At 41.0% G+C, this 22,500-nt stretch overlaps 2 protein-coding genes across 5 annotated transcripts in view; both read left to right on the forward strand.

Moving 5' to 3' along the window:
- The window catches only part of LOC308101956 (phosphatidylinositol 4,5-bisphosphate 3-kinase catalytic subunit alpha isoform), a gene marked incomplete at its 5' end in the record, with an annotated part of 43,774 nt that extends 38,933 nt beyond the window's left edge, over positions 1-4,841 (forward strand). For both annotated transcript variants that reach the window (XM_080451509.1, XM_080451510.1), the window contains 3 exons: positions 159-310; positions 2,090-2,238; positions 4,300-4,841. In XM_080451509.1, coding sequence (XP_080307635.1) covers positions 159-310; positions 2,090-2,238; positions 4,300-4,424 — 426 coding nt within the window. In that variant the 3' untranslated portion in view covers positions 4,425-4,841. The remainder of the gene's footprint in view (positions 1-158; positions 311-2,089; positions 2,239-4,299) is intronic.
- A 9,782-nt stretch (positions 4,842-14,623) lies between these two features.
- LOC308101959 (high mobility group protein B2-like) overlaps positions 14,624-22,500 on the forward strand; it is a 21,014-nt gene continuing 13,137 nt past the window's right edge. For all 3 annotated transcript variants that reach the window (XR_013934590.1, XM_080451513.1, XM_080451514.1), the window contains exons 1-2: positions 14,624-14,752; positions 20,187-20,345. Coding sequence is in view for 2 of the 3 variants with exons in the window: in XM_080451513.1 (XP_080307639.1) it covers positions 20,196-20,345 (150 nt within the window). In the remaining variant the exon portion in view is untranslated. The remainder of the gene's footprint in view (positions 14,753-20,186; positions 20,346-22,500) is intronic.

The following is a 22,500-nucleotide window of genomic DNA, read 5'->3' on the forward strand; positions in this document are numbered from 1 at the left end:
TCTATCAGATATTTAAACCCCTCCTCCCTCTCTCTCTCTCTCTCTCTCTCTCTCTCTCTCTCTCTCTCTCTCTCTCTCTCTCTCTCTCTCTCTCTCTCTCTCTCTCTCTCTCTCTCTCTCTCTCTCTCTCTCATTCATTCATCATGTCTCTCTACCAGTTGTTCCACATAGACTTCGGTCATTTCTTGGACCACAAGAAGAAGAAGTTTGGATACAAGAGAGAACGAGTTCCTTTTGTCCTGACACAAGACTTCCTGTTGGTGATCTCTAAGGGAGTTCAGGAATCTACCAAGACTAAAGAGTTTATGAGGTACTACACACTCCACATAGACATCTATATAAATATTTACACACTGAAGTGAAGAGAATGAAGAAAAACACTTTTAATGTTATAAATGTACGTCAACATCAAGGGTCCAGCATCCGTCTTTGAACTTGAGTCTATATAGGAAGTAGCAGTTCATATGAATGGCCTCTAGTGTCACTGTTTTACTCATGCTGGTGAAATAACTCTCAATGCAAGCGGATGGGTTTCTGACAAACTTTAGACTTGATTATATTCTTCCAGTCGCTAGTTTAAAGTCTTCTTTCAATCATCGTGAAATGTGTTTTGGTAAAAACCAATAGCATTCATTCCCCACCCCCGCTCTGGTCCCAACCAATAGCATTCATTTCCTCTTGCTTAGGATATGACGCGATATAGAAAGATGGTGGATATGAAAAATGGGTCAAATTAATTAACTGTCTGTCATCGGGAAAAAGAAATGTGTCAGCTCAACTCAAACCAGTGACACCCAACATCAAGGAACAGGTCAGAAACCTTGGGGTCATATTTGATTCTGAGCTAAACATGGAGGCCCATATCAGAAACGTCACAAAATTATCATTTTATCACCTGAGAAACATCGCCATAGTTCAACCATTTCTTTGGCTGATACAGAACAATTAATGCACTGTTTTATTACTAGCAGGCTTGACTATTGCAATGCTCTCCTGTCTGGTCTCCCCAAAAAAGCAGTCAGTCGGTTGCAGCTCGTTCAGAACTCAGCTGCGCGTGTGCTGACAAAGACCAGACGGAGAGCACACATTACACCTATTTTAAAATCCCTCCACTGGCTGCCTGTTAGTTTTAGAATTGATTTTAAGATCCTTTTATTGGTTTTTAAATCATTACATGGAGGTGCCCCGGCCTACCTGTCTGCAATGGTTTCCTGGTATGTTCCCAGCAGAACCCTTAGGTCCTCTGGCACCGGTCTCCTAGATGTTCCGGAGGCTAGCTCAAAAAGGCATGGGGAAGCAGCTTTTTGCTACTATGGTCCTAGCCTCTGGAACAGCCTGCCGGAGGCTCTGCAGGTCACCCAATCAGTTGACATTTTTAAAAGAAATCTTAAGACACACTTTAGTATTGCTTTTACCTAGGTGTCTGCATTAATCCAGTTTTATATACATATATATATATATATATATATATATATATATATATATATATACACACAAACACACACACAAACACACACACACACACACACACACACACACACACACACACACACACACACACACACACACACACACACACACACACACATAGGTGTTATTATAAACATATATATATATATATATATATATATATATATATATATATATATATATATATATATATATATATATACATATATATTTGTTTTGCTTTGCTTTATTATTATTATTGTTTATTATTTTCTTATTTTCCTAGTCTTATTCTAAATGTTTTCTTTTCCTCTTTTGCTGTTATCCTCCGGGTTTTTTAATCGTTATTTTGAAACCTATTTTGTGAAGCACATTGAACTGCACTTGATGTATGAAATGTGCTATATAAATAAACTTTGATTGATTGATTGATTGATTGTAGAGTCTATAGTCTATGGTCAACATATGTCTCTGTTCATCAACCTGTTCTCCTTACTGTGTGTGTGTGTGTGTGTGTGTGTGTGTGTGTGTGTGTGTGTGTGTGTGTGTGTGTGTGTGTGTGTGTGTGTGTGTGTGTGTGTGTGTGTGTGTGTGTGTGTGTGTGTGTGTGTGTGTGTGTGTGTAATGTAATGTGTGTTAGGTTCCAGGAGATGTGTTATAAAGCGTACTTGGCCATACGTCAGCATGCGTCTCTGTTCATCAACCTGTTCTCCTTACTGCTGGGCTGTGGGATGCCTGAGCTGCAGAGCTTTGATGACATCATCTACCTGAGGAAGACCCTGGCTCTGGGTACACACACACACACACACACACACACACACACACACACACACACACACACACACACACACACACACACACACACACACACACACACACACACACACACACACACACACACTTACGCACACATTGTACTTCTTCATTTGAATCCACAAATTACAATTAATTTACAGGGAAACGAATATAAAGGGGTTGATAGTTCATTATCCCTAAGGATACACATGACGCCTCCTCCTCCACGCAGACACCTCCTCCTCCTCCACACAGACACCTCCTCCTCCACACAGACACCTCCTCCTCCACACAGACACCTCCTCCTCCTCCACACAGACACCTCCTCCTCCACGCAGACACCTCCTCCTCCTCCACACAGACACCTCCTCCTCCTCCACGCAGACACCTCCTCCCCCACACAGACACCTCCTCCCCCACACAGACACCTCCTCCCCCACACAGACACCTCCTCCCCCACACAGACACCTCCTCCTCCACACATACACCTCCTCCTCCTCCACACAGACACCTCCTCCTCCACACAGACACCTCCTCCTCCACACAGACACCTCCTCCTCCACACAGACACCTCCTCCTCCACACAGACACCTCCTCCTCCACACAGACACCTCCTCCTCCACACAGACACCTCCTCCTCCTCCACACAGACACCTCCTCCTCCACACAGACACCTCCTCCTCCACACAGACACCTCCTCCTCCACACAGACACCTCCTCCTCCACACAGACACCTCCTCCTCCACACAGACACCTCCTCCTCCACACAGACACCTCCTCCTCCTCCACACAGACACCTCCTCCTCCACACAGACACCTCCTCCTCCTCCACACAGACACCTCCTCCTCCACACAGACACCTCCTCCTCCACACAGACACCTCCTCCTCCACACAGACACCTCCTCCTCCACACAGACACCTCCTCCTCCACACAGACACCTCCTCCTCCTCCACACAGACACCTCCTCCTCCACACAGACACCTCCTCCTCCACACAGACACCTCCTCCTCCACACAGACACCTCCTCCTCCTCCACACAGACACCTCCTCCTCCACACAGACACCTCCTCCTCCACACAGACACCTCCTCCTCCTCCACACAGACACCTCCTCCTCCACACAGACACCTCCTCCTCCTCCACACAGACACCTCCTCCTCCACACAGACACCTCCTCCTCCACACAGACACCTCCTCCTCCACACAGACACCTCCTCCTCCACACCCTCCTCCACTTGTGGTCAGCTTATATACATATAAATATACATACATGGCCCAGGCTTCCAAATATGAGCACAGAGAATCTGCATCTGTACCCATAAGGTTTGTTATGATTCTCAGTAGCGGTTGGTACTTAGAATGCTTATCTTGGAAAGCCTGGTTCATGTATAGATCAAAGACACAGCCCACCTCCAGAATCAGGACCTCCTTGTGACTGCATGGTGTCAACAAAAACGACATCAGGGCAAAGACATCACAAGCGTGGCCAGGGGCATAGTGGTGGGTGTGGCCAGGGGCATAGTGGTGGGTGTGGCCAGGGGCATAGTGGTGGGTGTGGCCAGGGGCATAGTGGTGGGTGTGGCCAGGGGCATAGTGGTGGGTGTGGCCAGGGGCATAGTGGTGGGTGTGGCCAGGGGCATAGTGGTGGGTGTGGCCAGGGGCATAGTGGTGGGTGTGGCCAGGGGCATAGTGGTGGGTGTGGCCAGGGGCATAGTGGTGGGTGTGTCTTGGTATTTAGCCTTAATAATAATCAAGTACAGTAGCTGTGTTACTAACAGGGAAACAGCTGTTGTTCATGATGATATCCATTGCTTTTGACTTACGATGTTGCCAAAGATATGCCAGTTTGTTTCTGGTAACTTCGTTCTGCTGTCGATGTGTTTGAGTCCCAGTGGCACGGCATACAGTACAGAGAAGAGGCAGTAGAGTACTTCACTAAGCTGTGTGTGTGTGTGTGTGTGTGTGTGTGTGTGTGTGTGTGTGTGTGTGTGTGTGTGTGTGTGTGTGTGTGTGTGTGTGTGTGTGTGTGTGTGTGTGTGTGTGTGTCGTTACAGAGAAGAGCCAGCAGGAGGCAGTAGAGTACTTCACTAAGCAGATGAATGACGCTCATCATGGAGGATGGACCACCAAGATGGACTGGATCTTCCACACCATCAGACACATGCCTAATGAGCACTAAGAACTACAACTCCCATGTTCATTTGTAGTCAATTTAGACAAATGCCTAACGAACACTGACGAACTACAACTCCCGTATTGATTTGTAGTCCATTAGACATATGCCTAACAAACACTGACGAACTACAACTCCCATGTTGATTTGTAGTCCATTAGACACATGCCTAACAAACACTGACACATGAAAACAGGCGCGCGCACACACACACACACATACACACACACACACACACACACACACACACACACACACGCACAATTTTTGTGTGTGTTGTCATTGTGGTCGCTATAGCAACTTAAAACTCAGGGTCCAATACCATTCGCTGCGTCTGAAACATTTAAAAATGTAAATGTACTAATTAATGATTACATATTATTTAGAGACTTTCTATTCTACAATGTGAGGTTTTTAAATCTATGTGTGAAACTCATTCATGTAAATCTCATGTTCTTTGACTTTCCTTTATTGTTCATTTTTAAAGTGGATTTGTTACAGTTTAATTTAGTTTTTTTAGTTTTTATCTTTAGATCAGTTTTATCCTAATACGGTGCATTTGTTAAAAATGTTATAAAAGGTTTAAATGTTTCATTTAAAAACACGTCGCTAATTCATCAAGGTTTGAAAGAAAAAAAGATCATGACTTTTTTTTTACATAATATTTTTCTATTCATTTCATATTATCTTTAAAATCTCAGTCTTTAGCCAAATATTTGGGTCCCACTTGCTATACCATCACGGCCCACCAGTGGGCCCTGGACCGCAGGTTGGGACTCGCTGGTGTACGCACTTAAACATATGTTGCATAATGATTAGCATTAGCGTAATAGCAATAATGCTAATGATAATGCTATATAGCATAGTGATTAACATTAGCATAATAGTAATACTTGCTATAAAGCTATATAGCATTGTGATTAGCATGTAGCATTTAGCATGTAGGCTTTGGTTTCAGACGCAGCCCATGAGGTCGTAAGAGAAAGCCAAATGCATGCTGGGAGGGTTGGTTATGCAAATTAGGATGTCTTCCAATCAGAGGCTTAGCAAGTTTAGCCCCGCCCCTGTTACCTAGCAACATCACTCTAAACAAACAAAAACAAACAATTTTATAGTTGTCTTTTCAAACGATTTTTATTGAAAACAGACGTGATAACTTTATTGACAACAGACGTAATAACTTTATTGACAACAGACCGAGATGTGAACGTGGGAAAGCACTGTGAACAGCAATAAGCCACGCCTACACTGCCTAGCTCCTCCCCCCTCTTCTCAGCTTCTGACCACCACAGACCAGTACGGCGGTTGATTTTATAGATTGAATCGTTATTAAAAAGCACAATCGTGATCAGTTTTTAATCTCACCTGATCCAAAATATTCATATCAATATTTAACATTTGATTTGATCAAAACCTTGAAATGATTTAAAACCACTTAATGTTGTTGAGGGGAGTCCCTCAGGGCTCTATGCTAGTGAAGTTTACATTAAATATCTTGGCTGAAAAAGCAGATCTCCAAGCTCACATGATGAGGATACGGGTGCTAGGGGGGTTTAAGTGGTTATTGTTAAGATAGCAATACATTGTAACGATGTCATTAGTATCAATACGTTGAAATGATGGATAAGTTGCATCAGTGACGCACATAGAGGAAGGGGGCAGGGCAATATGGGCAAAAACTATTACCATATATTTCACCAAATGTCGACATTGTGACGATAAAATCATATTATATAATTCATACATTATTTTTTGTACTTTTCCAAAACAGCGATTAAAACCGTGATATGTACGATATCCAAGCTCCCAGACGTTATCTAGTCTGAGATCAGGATTAGGGATGCTACGATGATCCTTATTATCGCTTATAGTGAAAACTAAATAAATGCTCACAGTAGTATTGTTTTTATTAATGGTTAAATGAGTTTTCACAAAATATCTTTGCCATAAAATATTTGCTTAAATATTGTAATGTTTCCTCCAGAATATATACTAGGGAGCAAGTGTTTTAACTACTTTTAAGAGTTTAAAGCATATTTTGATCATCACGATAATATTGTTCACTTTTTCTTTCACCATAATAATCGTGAAGTGAACTTTTCGTATCGTCGCATCCCTAATGATGATATGGATATGTCATATTGCCCCGCCCCCTGAACACTGAATCGATAAAGTTGAAATGATTGAATATCTCCTGATCAATACATTGAGGCCATTTCCGATGTTTTTTAAATAGTTAAATCTCAAATGGCTTTATTGCCAATTGGATGTCAGGAGCTGTGCAGGAGCGCCATGTCCTCATTGGCTTAGACGTCTATGGATGGATGGATAACGATCAGATGGCGATTGATAAAGAAAGGATCAACTATATGTGACTCTGACAATCTGACCTAGTTCCTCCTCTGAGCGAGGGAATCGAACCAGCGACGCTGACAGCACAGTGCGCTAACGCCTGTTAGCTTCTCCTCTTAGCCTGTTAGCTAGCGGCTAGCCTACAGTGCATGGAGTCTCTTGGCTAACTGTTGGCTGAGACAGTGCACTCTAATCACATGTTAGCTTAGCTTTACTCCAAACCACAGGTTTAGATTTCAGCTAGCTTAGCCAGTATAGCCTTCAGTTAGCTTAGCTTCGCACTAAACCACAGTTTTAGCCATCTGTTAGCTTAGCTTGTAGCACTCTAATGAGAAAACCACAGGTTTCAAGGCTTCTGTTAGCCTGGCTTGTTAGCTTAGCTTGTAGCACTCTATTGAGAAAACCACAGGTTTTAGTCTTCGGTTAGCTTTTAGCCGTGACTTGGCGTCTCTCATGCCGAAGCAGCCGGTGTTCTGCGTCTTCTGCATTCGGAGAAAGCGTAACGGACCGCCTTCCCTGCTGCTGCTGCTGCAAGGAGGCGGAGCCAGCAAAGAAAAAAGAGCCTTGCGGCAAAGTTGAGAAAAGTTTGGCTTTTCCCGCGCCGTGCGGCGAGAGCGTGTCAAACTAAATTGTTGCAGATTTTTGGGACGGTGTCGCTGCCGCTGCTACTGCTGCTACACATTTGGCATTAGCCTTTAGCTAGCTAGTTAGCCTTTAGCATAAGCGAAACCTCTCTAATCAGGCTGCTGTTACACACGTCCTCCACTAGAGGCGGACATGCACTCATAAGCGGGTTAAAAGGGTGAAATCTCACTTTTTTTATGTGAAGAAGTCGTATTTATGGACCAAGATATGAAAATATGTCAGATGTTTTTTTGTAACATTAATAATGTTTTTTCTATGGAATGATATGAATACGAGGTTTAAGACACAGAGTGTTCTCAAAGTATGGTCCGGGGTCCAAGAGTGGTTCTAATGGACCCTTACAGGGTCTGTAACTCTGAGAGTGTGTGATATGAAATGTAAACTTACCATAATCACAGTGTGTGTGTGTGTGTGTGTGTGTGTGTGTGTGTGTGTGTGTGTGTGTGTGTGTGTGTGTGTGTGTGTGTGTGTGTGTGCGCGCGTGTGTGTCACTGTTCAGCTGATGCTCGTTAATGTTACTTGCATCAAGGCACTTGGTCGTTAAAGTCCAGATGGCAACAATGTGACTGTTCGAATCAAAATAGATCAAACTGATTGGGAATCATTTTGAAAGGATACTTGATCTTTAATGAAATCCTGACCCCAAGAATTGGAATTGAATCTAATTGTTAGATAGCAGAGGATTCAAAGCCCTGACGCTCAGAGTTACAGACCTGTAAGGGTCCATGTGGACCCCTGCTGGGCCCCGTTCCAGACGCTGAGGACCCAGTGGGTTAGCGTTAGCGTTAGCATCCATTATTGGTTATTGACTTCATTGGCATGGTTTTGTGTTTGTTGCCATAGTGACTGAAGTGTCCCTTCATCCCATTGGTCAGGAGGAAGTGTTTTGGTTTTTCGTGATTGGTCATTCTTTTCTCATCAATACTGTTGATGGATTGGTCAACATGCATGCAATATGAATATTCATGAGAGATATATTGAATCATTGAATCTTTCATGTGAATTAATTATGTAATCAATGAATTAAGATTAAGTCACTTTACACTTTGTTTATTCTATTGATTGATGAGAGGAGAGAGGAAAGGAAACGATGACAATCACACGGTCTTGTGTATTTTATTGTATTATTATTTTTTCTTTTTAATACTGACTGAACTCCACTGTGACTGGTTGTGATGCTTATGACAATGTTCAAATTATTTTAAATAAAATCATTTTTACATGTTTCATTCAGAGTTTTACTGAATTACAATGAAGGTGATGGTTGGTTTTATTCAAAACGGGCCACTCCTGCAATCTTTAGATGCCAATCTTAGCCAATCAGGATCATGGAATATGACAAACACGAATCTGCCTGTTATAGCGCCACCATGAGGCTGATTTGAAAAATGTTCAAGTGGTATTTCTTCCTCGGCCAAGTGGGAATGTGTGTGAAAAACTTCCCGGAAATTGCACGCTGTGTTCATAATTTGAGGCATTTTGTTCAAAACGGAGCACTCCAAATGGTGGAAGCCAATCTTAGCCAATCAGGATGGAATATGAAAAATCTGAAAGACCAGTTTTGTTTAATGACTATAGAGATACTGTACCGATTTGTGTGATGTTTGGACAAACTCTGTAGGAGTAATGTAAAAAAAGTGCATTACATAAGTCGGCCTCCTGGTGGCGCTATAACAGGCCCATGTGAAACATTTGGGGCAGAGGTTCTGCTCTGCATCCAGGGAGTGTGCGTGTGCAGGTTGACGTTGATCGGGCCAACGGGCCGGAGATTAGCTGGTCACACACACCTCATAACCTTTGGCCTGAAGGAGACAAAATTAACGCCATGACCCAGGGGGACAGCGCCCTCTGGTGGCAGTGAGGTATTTCTCTATGAACACTCAAACAATCAGTGCCTTTCTCTCCTCTCTCTCTGTAAGAGTTATAATAGAGTTCTCTATGTAAGGGTTATAATATATTATATATATATATATAGAATACAGAGAAGCATTACACAAATGGAATACTGTGATTAGTGGTATGTCTAAAGAAGTCTCATTTGTAATAAAACTGTACTAGATCTCTCCACACAACCACTGGTTATTGTTTAATAGTATCTTAGGATATGCAGTAACAGCTTATTTGACATAAACGTATGTTGTTTTTCTAAATGAGGGAAAGTAGAGGAGTCCTCACTACAAAAGTACAATTTCCGCCTAAACTAAAGGTATGTTTAAAGGACTATATTTCAGTATTTCTTTATGTAAATTACATTCTGACTCTTTGGTGATGTAGGGTAGACACCTGGTTCATACCTCAGCAAATTTGATGAAGATAAGAGTGAGCATTCTCAGGTTATAGCATATTTGGTCACCTTTGCCCTATTCGGATTTGCCTTTTTCAGAGATTGGGGTAGTTCTAAAGAATAGCCAAAAAAACTAATTTGGCCCCCAAATAAAATTTCACAACAATCCATTTCATTAATGGGAGACCCTAAAGATAAGAAAAAACATGGTTGTGTTTTGTTCTAACTCGGGTGGGGGTATCTCAGAATCTGAGGTCCTCTGCTACAGGACTATTAGTCGTCAATGTCAACTAAAACTAGACTAAAAGTAAAACGTTGCAGATGTCTAAAATATGACTCAAACTACATGGAATTCAGCATGTATCATCTTATATGATCTATGTATCATCTTATATGATCTATGTATCATCTTATATGATCTATGTATCATCTTATATGATCTATGTATCATCTTATATGATCTATGTATCATCTTATATGATCTATGTATCATCTTATATGATCTATGTATCATCTTATATGATCTATGTATCATCTAATATGATCTATGTATCATCTTATATGATCTATGTATCATCTTATATGATCTATGTATCATCCTATATGATCTATGTATCATCTTATATGATCTATGTATCATCATATATGATCTATATATCATCATATCATATTCATATGTCAATGTATCATCCTATGCAGGAATGTATGTGTTTATTGCAAAAGAGAGAAAGTAAGGAGTTCTCTTTCTCTTTCACCACAAAAATACAACTGTCCGTCTAAAAAGGTATGTTTATATAGCAGTCAATCAATCAATCAATCAATCAATCTATCTATCTATCTATCTATCTATCTATCTATCTATCTATCTATCTATCTATCTATCTCTCTCTCTCTCTCTCTCTCTCTCTCTCTCTCTCTCTCTCTCTCTATCTATCTATCTATCTATCTATCTATCTATCTATCTCTCTATCTCTCTATCTATCTATCTATCTATCTATCTATCTCTCTCTCTCTCTCTCTCTCTCTCTCTCTCTCTCTCTCTCTCTCTCTCTCTCTCTCTCTCTCTCTCTCTCTCTCTCTCTCTCTCATACTGTGTGGATCCATACTTAATGAAAGGCTTTTGATTGGACGATACAGTGATGAGATTAAATAAAGACAGTTTAATGTGTTTTAATTGGATGATATTTGTGATTAAATGAAAACGGATGAGTTTTAATTGGATGATGAAATAATGACATGAATAATGTATCCCTTGTTGTCGGGCAGAAACCTTGTATCTCCATAATTAAACTTTTTATATTTCTGTGTCAATACAGGATAATACTTCATCACACTAACCGTGTCACACAATAAGAATGAAAACAGCAGATCTACAAGCTCACAACCATGTGAGCTTGTAGATCTGCTGTTGTTGTCACTCATTAGTCGTTTTTTGGACATACGTGGTTTCCACCCGGACACTGTCTCTGGACGAACTGGGGCTCAGTCATATTTTGACTGACACTCGCGCGCAACCAATCAGGTGCCGGAATTCAAATGAGCCCCGCCCACCTCCCTCTAAAACCCAGCCAGAGGTGGACCGGCACCGCGCCTTCCATGATGACCTGAGAGATATACTGTTTAAAAAAGTCCTTTTCCCCTGATCTAAACCTGATAGAGTATGAGAATGGTGCCTTGATTGAATTTCTTTTTGTTCATGTTTTTGCATTTTCAGAGTTTCTTTATAAAGCGTGGGTTAGAAGGAGAAGGGTTACTTATAGTGGATGGATTTCTTTGTTAATGTGTGTGTATTCTATGTGTAGGTATATATGAATGTGTGTACTGTATGTGGTTTGTTTCGGGTCGGGATGTACTGTGAGTTGTTTTGTTTTTTGTTTATTTGTTTTGGGATTGATGTATCTGATAATCCCATGTGGGATGGGTCAGGGAAACTGTCTGGACACGAAAATAAACATTTCATTCATTCATTCCACTCCGCCCACTGCAAGTTAAGGCCGCGCCCCCAAACACGCCCCCACGACCGTGTTTATGGAGTGACAGCGATGCGTCCAAACACGCCCCCCCACCACGCCCCCCCCCCCTAGGGCTGCCAACACTCCTGGATCCAGCAGGAGTTTCTCCTGGATTTCAACCATAATGTGTCTCCTCCTGAGAAACACAGGAAATGACATCTACTATGTTAAAAAGATTTTCATCTAAATATATTAGATGACTGAAGCAATGTAAGAGCAACATCTTTAATAACAACCATTCATTAACCTTTGAACATAGTAGTAGATGGCTAACACATCTACTATGTTAAAACCAGTGGTCAGTCCATGCCCTCACACAGAGATATGAACTTTTAATGAATGAATGGTTATTATTAAAGATGGTTGTTACATTGTTATTAAAGATGTTGTTACATTGTTATTAAAGATGGTTGTTACATTGTTATTAAAGATGTTGTTACATTGCTTCAGACATCAAGAGCAGATTTAGGGCGGCTGTGGTTCAGGAGGCTGTGGTTCAGGAGGCTGTGGTTCAGGCTGTGGTTCAGGAGGTAGTGGTTCAGGCTGTGGTTCAGGCTGTGGTTCAGGAGGCTGTGGTTCAGGAGGCTGTGGTTCAGGAGGCTGTGGTTCAGGAGGCTGTGGTTCAGGAGGCTGTGGTTCAGGAGGCTGTGGTTCAGGAGGCTGTGGTTCAGGAGGTAGTGGTTCAGGAGGTAGTGGTTCAGGCTGTGGTTCAGGAGGCTGTGGTTCAGGCTGTGGTTCAGGAGGCTGTGGTTCAGGAGGCTGTGGTTCAGGAGGTAGTGGTTCAGGCTGTGGTTCAGGCTGTGGTTCAGGAGGCTGTGGTTCAGGAGGTAGTGGTTCAGGAGGCTGTGGTTCAGGAGGCTGTGGTTCAGGAGGCTGTGGTTCAGGCTGTGGTTCAGGAGGTAGTGGTTCAGGAGGCTGTGGTTCAGGAGGCTGTGGTTCAGGAGGTAGTGGTTCAGGAGGCTGTGGTTCAGGAGGCTGTGGTTCAGGAGGCTGTGGTTCAGGAGGTAGTGGTTCAGGAGGCTGTGGTTCAGGAGGCTGTGGTTCAGGAGGCTGTGGTTCAGGAGGCTGTGGTTCAGGAGGTAGTGGTTCAGGCTGTGGTTCAGGAGGCTGTGGTTCAGGCTGTGGTTCAGGAGGCTGTGGTTCAGGCTGTGGTTCAGGAGGCAGTGGTTCAGGAGGTAGTGGTTCAGGAGGCTGTGGTTCAGGAGGTAGTGGTTCAGGCTGTGGTTCAGGAGGCTGTGGTTCAGGCTGTGGTTCAGGAGGCTGTGGTTCAGGCTGTGGTTCAGGAGGTAGTGGTTCAGGAGGCTGTGGTTCAGGAGGCTGTGGTTCAGGCTGTGGTTCAGGAGGCAGTGGTTCAGGAGGTAGTGGTTCAGGAGGCTGTGGTTCAGGCTGTGGTTCAGGAGGCTGTGGTTCAGGAGGTAGTGGTTCAGGAGGTAGTGGTTCAGGAGGCTGTGGTTCAGGAGGCTGTGGTTCAGGAGGCTGTGGTTCAGGCTGTGGTTCAGGAGGTAGTGGTTCAGGAGGCTGTGGTTCAGGAGGCTGTGGTTCAGGCTGTGGTTCAGGAGGCTGTGGTTCAGGAGGCTGTGGTTCAGGAGGTAGTGGTTCAGGAGGCTGTGGTTCAGGCTGTGGTTCAGGCTGTGGTTCAGGAGGCTGTGGTTCAGGAGGCTGTGGTTCAGGCTGTGGTTCAGGAGGTAGTGGTTCAGGAGGTAGTGGTTCAGGAGGCTGTGGTTCAGGAGGCTGTGGTTCAGGAGGCTGTGGTTCAGGAGGCTGTGGTTCAGGAGGCTGTGGTTCAGGCTGTGGTTCAGGAGGCTGTGGTTCAGGAGGCTGTGGTTCAGGAGGCTGTGGTTCAGGCTGTGGTTCAGGAGGCTGTGGTTCAGGCTGTGGTTCAGGCTGTGGTTCAGGAGGCTGTGGTTCAGGAGGCTGTGGTTCAGGAGGCTGTGGTTCAGGAGGTAGTGGTTCAGGAGGTAGTGGTTCAGGAGGCTGTGGTTCAGGAGGCTGTGGTTCAGGAGGCTGTGGTTCAGGAGGCTGTGGTTCAGGAGGTAGTGGTTCAGGAGGCTGTGGTTCAGGAGGCTGTGGTTCAGGAGGCTGTGGTTCAGGCTGTGGTTCAGGAGGTAGTGGTTCAGGAGGCTGTGGTTCAGGAGGCTGTGGTTCAGGAGGTAGTGGTTCAGGCTGTGGTTCAGGAGGCTGTGGTTCAGGAGGCTGTGGTTCAGGAGGCTGTGGTTCAGGCTGTGGTTCAGGAGGCTGTGGTTCAGGAGGCTGTGGTTCAGGCGGCTGTGGTTCAGGAGGCTGTGGTTCAGGAGGCTGTGGTTCAGGCTGTGGTTCAGGAGGCTGTGGTTCAGGAGGCTGTGGTTCAGGAGGCTGTGGTTCAGGAGGCTGTGGTTCAGGAGGCTGTGGTTCAGGCTGTGGTTCAGGAGGCTGTGGTTCAGGAGGCTGTGCAGGTCGTGCAATGATCCGTGGGTTGGCGGTTCAAATCCTGGCTTTTCCTGACCACGTGTCCTTGGGCAAGACACCCACTGAGCATTTTTCGGGCTATTGGACGTCTAAAATACGTCTAAAGGCTAAAATAGGGTTATAATTGGCGATATTATATATAATGGTTATTATATTGGTTATAATATATATTGGATATATATATATATATATATATATATATATATATATATATATATATATATATATATATATATATATATATATATATATATATATATATATATATATATAATGGATGACATTGTAACCATCATCATTCATCATTCCTTTCTCACAGTCAGTCCAAATATTGTTTATTTTGGCCGTGGGGGCGTGTTTTGGGTTGAAGGGGCGTGGCCTTAGGAGAAGCACGCAGAAAGAAACCGATGCTGGTGGGGAGGGGGGCGTGGTCCTGCCCGGGTGGGCGGGGCCAGCGTGCGAGCTTCTCGCCTTGCAGCGCCGACCACTCTGTGTGCCGAGCAGCTCGAGACACACTGCAACACACAACAACACACCTACACAACACAACTACACAACAACCCCACACCGACACAACAGACAACAACAACAGAACAGTAAGTACACACTTACTACACACTTATTACACACTTACTTACAACGTTAATACTCATAAAGTACATTTATATCTGAGCAGAAACACGCCTTTTATCATATCAAATACAAATACACAACAGTAACACACACACACACAGACACACACAAATACACACTGCATGCCCGTTATGTTTCCCTCTAATAGATCAATATAAAAGACAGAGACAGGCTCTAGTGGCTCTGGACGAACAACCGGGTTCGAGTCCCGGCCGTTAGAAGCAAAGCGGTGCTTTGTTTAATGTTTAAAACAACAAACAGACCGTTAGTTATTATTATAAATATGATGAATAATAGTAACGCTTTCTAACGGCTCTGAGCCGCTCGCGCTGTGTGTGTTATTGTTGTTGTGTTGCCGCCGAAACCTTTCTGTTGTGTGTTCGTTCGTTCTGTGTGTGTGTGTGTGTGTTGTGTGTACGTGCGCACGTGCTGTTGTTTGTTAGAAACGGGCTAGCCGCGTTAGCATGCGCTGATGCTAGCGAAGGGGGATGGGAGGGCGGGAAGAAAGAACATGGAGGACTCGCTCCATTGTTCTCTATGCAGACACACGGTTAGCCGCGTTAGCATGCTAACGCGGCTAACTAACCCCTGTTCTGCTGCAGTTAGCATGCTAGTTGGGCTAACTAGCCCCGTCTGTCGTCCGTTACGCTGCAGTTAGCGTGCTAGCGAGGCTAAACAGTCCGTCGTAACGGACGAGAAGTGGTGTTAGCATGCTAGCGAAGCTAAGTGCAGCACACAGTTAGCCTCGCTAGCATGCTAACGGCACCATAGAAATGAATAGACGTGTGTGAGTGAAGCTGCAGTTAGCCTCGCTAGCATTGCTAACATGCTAACAGCACCATAGAAATGTAAGTGGAGCTGCCGTTAGCCTCACTAGCATGTTAACAGCATGCTAACTGCACCATAGAAATGAATAGAAATGTGAGTGAAGCTGCAGTTAGCATTGCTAACATGCTAACAGTATGCTAACTGCACCATAGAAACGAATAGAAATGTGAGTGAAGCTGCAGTTAGCATTGCTAACATGCTAACAGCATGCTAACTGCACCATAGAAATGAACAGAAATGTGAGTGAAGCTGCAGTTAGCCTCACTAGCATGCTAACAGCACCATAGAAACGAATAGAAACGGACACAAGCTGCTTCCATCCATTCATTTCATTCATTTGTTTGTTTTCGTGTTTTTTTTATTCGTTTGTTCGTGGTTTTTTTCGGTGTTTTTGGCCGCATGGCCTCCTTCAGGTCCGCATGAAGATGGATTTAAAATGGATTCCATCTGGTTTTTTCTTTGTTATTGAAGAAAGAGAAAAGATGGGGGGGGGGGTGTAATAAATCCTAAATCCTAAATCATACAGAATGTTTGTTTCGCTGCGTCTCATTGGTCGATGGAACGATGAGATTTAGAAGATTGAGATGTATTTTTTTATTGATTATATAATAATTATTTAGTGTAAATTATTTATTTTTACAATTTTTTTGGGCACTGCGTTGAAAACAGGCTCATAGGTTAAAGGGTCATTTCACTCAAATTATACACTGGTTATCTATCAGTCTGTCTTTTTGTATCTGTCTGTCTGTCCTAATAGATTAAAAGCTAATTTCAATCAAATGTAATCAAGGTTTTTTTTTAAAATTTATTATATAAAAAAAAAAGACTAGCAGATCTATAAGCTCACAGTGTTGTGAGCTTATAGATCTGCTATTTCCCCCACTGTTTTTGACTGACACCGTTGTAAGCTTGTAGATCTGCTATTTTCACTGTTTTTGACTGACACCGGTGTAAGCTTGTAGATCTGCTATTTTCACTGTTTTTGCATCACGCTGTTGTGAGCTTGTAGATCTGTTATTTTCACTGTTTTTGCGTCATACTGTTGTGACAAAGAACATACAACAGGACTGAAGAAATTCATTGATTTGTTGATGTATCAAAAAATATAATCTATAGTTGACAGACAGACATGTCCTTATGCATCAGACAGACAGACAGACAGACAGACAGACATGTCCTTATGCATCAGACAGACAGACAGACAGACAGACAGACAGACATGTCCTTATGTATCAGACAGACATGTCCTTATGCATCAGACACAGACAGACAGACAGACATATCCTTATGTATCAGACAGACAGACATATCCTTATGCATCAGACAGACAGACATATCCTTATGCATCAGACAGACAGACAAACAAACAGACATGTCCTTATGCATCAGACAGACAGACATGTCCTTATGCATCAGACAGGCAGACAGACAGACATGTCCTTATGCATCAGACAGACAGACAGACAGACATGTCCTTATGCATCAGACAGACAGACATGTCCTTATGCATCAGACAGACAGACAGACAGACATGTCCTTATGCATCAGACAGACAGACAGACAGACAGACAGACAGACATGTCCTTATGTATCAGACAGACAGACATGTCCTTATGCATCAGACAGACAGACAGACAGACAGACAGACAGACATGTCCTTATGTATCAGACAGACAGACAGACAGACAGACATGTCCTTATGTATCAGACAGACAGACATGTCCTTATGCATCAGACAGACAGACAGACAGACATATCCTTATGCATCAGACAGACAGACAAACAGACATGTCCTTATGCATCAGACAAACAGACATGTCCTTATGCATCAGACAGACAGACAGATAGACATATCCTTATGCATCAGACAGACAGACAGACAAACAGACATGTCCTTATGCATCAGACAGACAGACATGTCCTTATGCATCAGACAGACAGACATGTCCTTATGCATCAGGCAGACAGACAGACAGACATGTCCTTATGCATCAGACAGACAGACAGACAGACAGACATGTCCTTATGCATCAGACAGACAGACATGTCCTTATGCATCAGACAGACAGACAGACAGACAGACAGACAGACAGACAGACAGACATGTCCTTATGCATCAGACAGACAGACAGACATGTCCTTATGCATCAGACAGACAGACAGACAGACAGACAGACAGACATGTCCTTATGCATCAGGCAGACAGACAGACAGACATGTCCTTATGCATCAGACAGACAGACAGACAGACAGACAGACAGACATGTCCTTATGCATCAGGCAGACAGACAGACATGTCCTTATGCATCAGACAGACAGACAGACAGACAGACAGACATGTCCTTATGCATCAGGCAGACAGACAGACAGACATGTCCTTATGCATCAGACAGACAGACAGACATGTCCTTATGCATCAGACAGACAGACAGACAGACATGTTCTTATGCATCAGACAGGCAGACAGACATGTCCTTATGCATCAGACAGACAGACAGACAGACAGACATGTCCTTATGCATCAGACAGACAGACAGACAGACAGACAGACAGACATGTCCTTATGCATCAGGCAGACAGACAGACATGTCCTTATGCATCAGACAGACAGACAGACAGACAGACAGACAGACAGACATGTCCTTATGCATCAGGCAGACAGACAGACAGACAGACAGACATGTCCTTATGCATCAGACAGACAGACAGACATGTCCTTATGCATCAGACAGACAGACAGACAGACAGACATGTTCTTATGCATCAGACAGGCAGACAGACATGTCCTTATGCATCAGACAGACAGACAGACAGACAGACATGTCCTTATGCATCAGACAGACAGACAGACAGACATGTCCTTATGCATCAGACAGACAGACATGTCCTTATGCATCAGACAGACAGACAGACAGACAGACAGACAGACAGACAGACATGTCCTTATGCATCAGACAGACAGACAGACAGACAGACAGACATGTCCTTATGCATCAGACAGACAGACAGACAGACAGACAGACAGACAGACATGTCCTTATGCATCAGACAGACAGACAGACAGACAGACAGACATGTCCTTATGCATCAGACAGACAGACAGACATGTCCTTATGCATCAGACAGACAGACAGACAGACAGACAGACAGACAGACATGTCCTTATGCATCAGACAGACAGACAGACAGACAGACATGTCCTTATGCATCAGACAGACAGACATGTCCTTATGCATCAGACAGACAGACATGTCCCTATGCATCAGATGTGACATGATTGATATATTTTATTAGGCAGAAATGTGAAACAGCACAGTATAGTATATTAAAAAATAGCAGATCTACAAGCTCATAGCGTGGCACCATTTTTTTTAAATGGTGAATTTGTTTGCACATCTTTGAATATATGTTTTTGAAAGCGAACATGTTTAAACAAAAATGTCTTTTTATGATCTACTCAGGTTTTAGTGACCCCAGACCCACAGACAGGTTTTAAGTTGCTTGATTCAATATTCAGACATTTAATATTCATTTTATCAGACACGCCCCCTTCCTATACAAACTCCATTATAAACGTGTTAGATGGGTTCTGGTGACTCACCTGCCTCCTAATACCTGTTTTTTCAATTACTTTTTACATTTATTTTATTTAATCCTTTTTATTGTATTTCTTTTTTTTTCATTTTCCCCAAAAATATTGAAAATAAAAGTAAAAAGTAATTATTAGGACATTATGAGTCACTATATGAGTATGACTATATGAGACATTATGAGTCACTATATGAGTATGACTATATGAGACATTATGAGTCACTATATGAGTATGACTATATGAGACATTATGAGTCAGCAGAACCAAGGACGGATGTTTCTGATGAATCTAACATGTTTAAATGCAGTTTGAAGTTATAATGGAGTTTGTATAGGAAGGGGGCGTGTCTGATAACATGAATATCAAATATCTAAATACTGAATAATAAACTTAAACACTGTCTCACTAAAGCCTGAGTTAACCATATAATTACCCACATTTAAAAAAAAAGTGAAATATCCCTTTAACCCTAAAAGGATAACACAATACTTTATTCTGATTCTATTCTACTCTTACTCTACTATTTACATTATTGTTAGCAGACAGACAGACACAGACACAGACAGACAGACAGACAGACAGACAGACAGACAGACGCCTGCCTGCCTGCCTGCCTGTCTGCCTGTCTGTCTGTCTGTCTGTCTGTCTCAGACAGCAGGTCTGCAACCCGTGGCTCTTTAGCGCTCCCTAGTGGCTCTTTAGTTCTTCACATCTTAATGTTTATTTATCGTTGCTGTTTATATAAAAAAATATATATTTTGACATTTAAGGATCCTGACCTTTTAGGCCGAGGTTTGACTCTCTGAGAAAGTCAAACCTCAGCCTACGCCTTCTTCTAATAAAAGACTGATATTGACCTGTCTCTCTCTCACTACCTGTCTGTCTGTCTCTCTACCTGTCTGTCTCTCTACCTGTCTGTCTCTCTACCTGTCTGTCTCTCTCTACCTGTCTGTCTCTCTACCTGTCTGTGTGTCCAGGTGGTCACTATGATGCGTAAAGACCACAACAAGCCGAAGGGTAAGACCTCGGCGTATGCGTTCTTCGTGCAGACGTGCAGAGAGGAGCATCGTAAGAAACATCCGGAACAGTCTGTCAACTTCGCCGAGTTCTCCAAGAAATGCTCTGAGAGATGGAGGGTACGCACTTACACACACGCACACACACACACACACACACACACACACACACACACACTCTCACGCACACACACACACACACACACACACACACACGTTGTGTCGATTGTAAAGTCTGAGTGGTCAATCCGTTGCAACTTGAAAATACAACCTGTGTTTACTAATGATAATTCACTAATTCCACCCCTAATTGTCAGAGCGCTGCTGAGATGTTCAATCATCCTGACGGTTATTTTAAAATAATTATCCAGCTTATTACTCGGCTACTTAACACATTCACTGCCTGAATTATTTCAGACTTTTTGCAGTTTTATGCCAGAGATTTTTCATTGAAAAAAAAAAAGTACTCAGGAGCCGAGATACATAATTTTTAAGTTTTAAGTTAACAAGGAAGTGGATAGGAGTCTAGATCTTCGAAAAATCATATCTCCTTGGTCTTTGGGTCAAATAAAAAAACAATATATATATTAAAAAAAAACTAGTTAACTCGATCTAGGCAATCAATGTGTTAATAAATACATGAATAAATTGACCCAAAACAAAACATAGTATTTTAATGAAAGTATTCGATAAGTGTTGCGCTGGGAGGACAAGTTCGCCTCGGAAAACAAGGAAGCGTTGATCAAATAGAATATATATTTGGTTACTGATCAAATAGAATATATATTTGGTTACTGATCAAATAGAATATATATTTGGTTACTGATCAAATAGAATATATATTTGGTTACTGCATCGTCTAGTTCTTGCTTCAAATGTTTTCTAAAACGTTGTTGAGCTCAACGTTTAGCTGTAAATGACACGGTGTGTTTGTTTACATGGCTGTCATGTTGGATACAGCATAAAGTTCAATTAGTGCAAACAGACGCCACTGCCTGCTTAATAACTACTATGCAGATTCTTTGAGTCACACATCTCCGGCTATGGACTAGTAAAATAATAATATATATATATATATTATAATAAATATGGACTAGTAAAATAATAATATATATATATTATAATAAATATGGACTAGTAAAATAATAATATATATATATTATAATAAATATGGACTAGTAAAATAATAATATATATATATTATAATAAATATGGACTAGTAAAATAATAATATATATATATTATAATAAATAATGGACTAGTAAAATAATAATATATATATATATATATTATAATACATATGGACTAGTAAAATAATAATATATATATATTATAATAAATATGGACTAGTAAAATAATAATATATATATATTATAATAAATATGGACTAGTAAAATAATAATATATATATATTATAATAAATAATGGACTAGTAAAATAATAATATATATATATATTATAATAAATATGGACTAGTAAAATAATAATATATATATATATATATATATATATATTATAATAAATAATGGACTAGTACAATAATAATATATATATATTATAATAAATATGGACTAGTAAAATAAAAATCTATATATATATATATATATATATATATATTATAATAAATATGGACTAGTAAAATAATAATATATATATATATATTATAATAAATATGGACTAGTAAAATAATAATATATATATATTATAATAAATATGGACTAGTAAAATAATAATATATATATATATATATATATATATATATAATAAATATGGACTAGTAAAATAGTAATATATATATATTATAATAAATAATGGACTAGTAAAATAATAATATATATATATATTATAATAAATAATGGACTAGTAAAATAATAATAATATATATATATATTATAATAAATATGGACTAGTAAAATAATAATATATATATATATATATATATATATATATATATATATATATATATATATATATATTATAATAAATAATGGACTAGTACAATAATAATATATATATATTATAATAAATATGGACTAGTAAAATAAAAATCTATATATATATATATATATATATATATATATATATATATATATATATTATAATAAATATGGACTAGTAAAATAATAATATATATATATATTATAATAAATATGGACTAGTAAAATAATAATATATATATATTATAATAAATATGGACTAGTAAAATAATAATATATATATATATATATATATATATATATAATAAATATGGACTAGTAAAATAGTAATATATATA

The sequence above is a fragment of the Gymnoscopelus braueri genome (assembly GCF_963280865.1).
Source record: "Gymnoscopelus braueri genome assembly, chromosome: 15".
Classification (NCBI taxonomy): Eukaryota; Metazoa; Chordata; class Actinopteri; order Myctophiformes; family Myctophidae; genus Gymnoscopelus; species Gymnoscopelus braueri.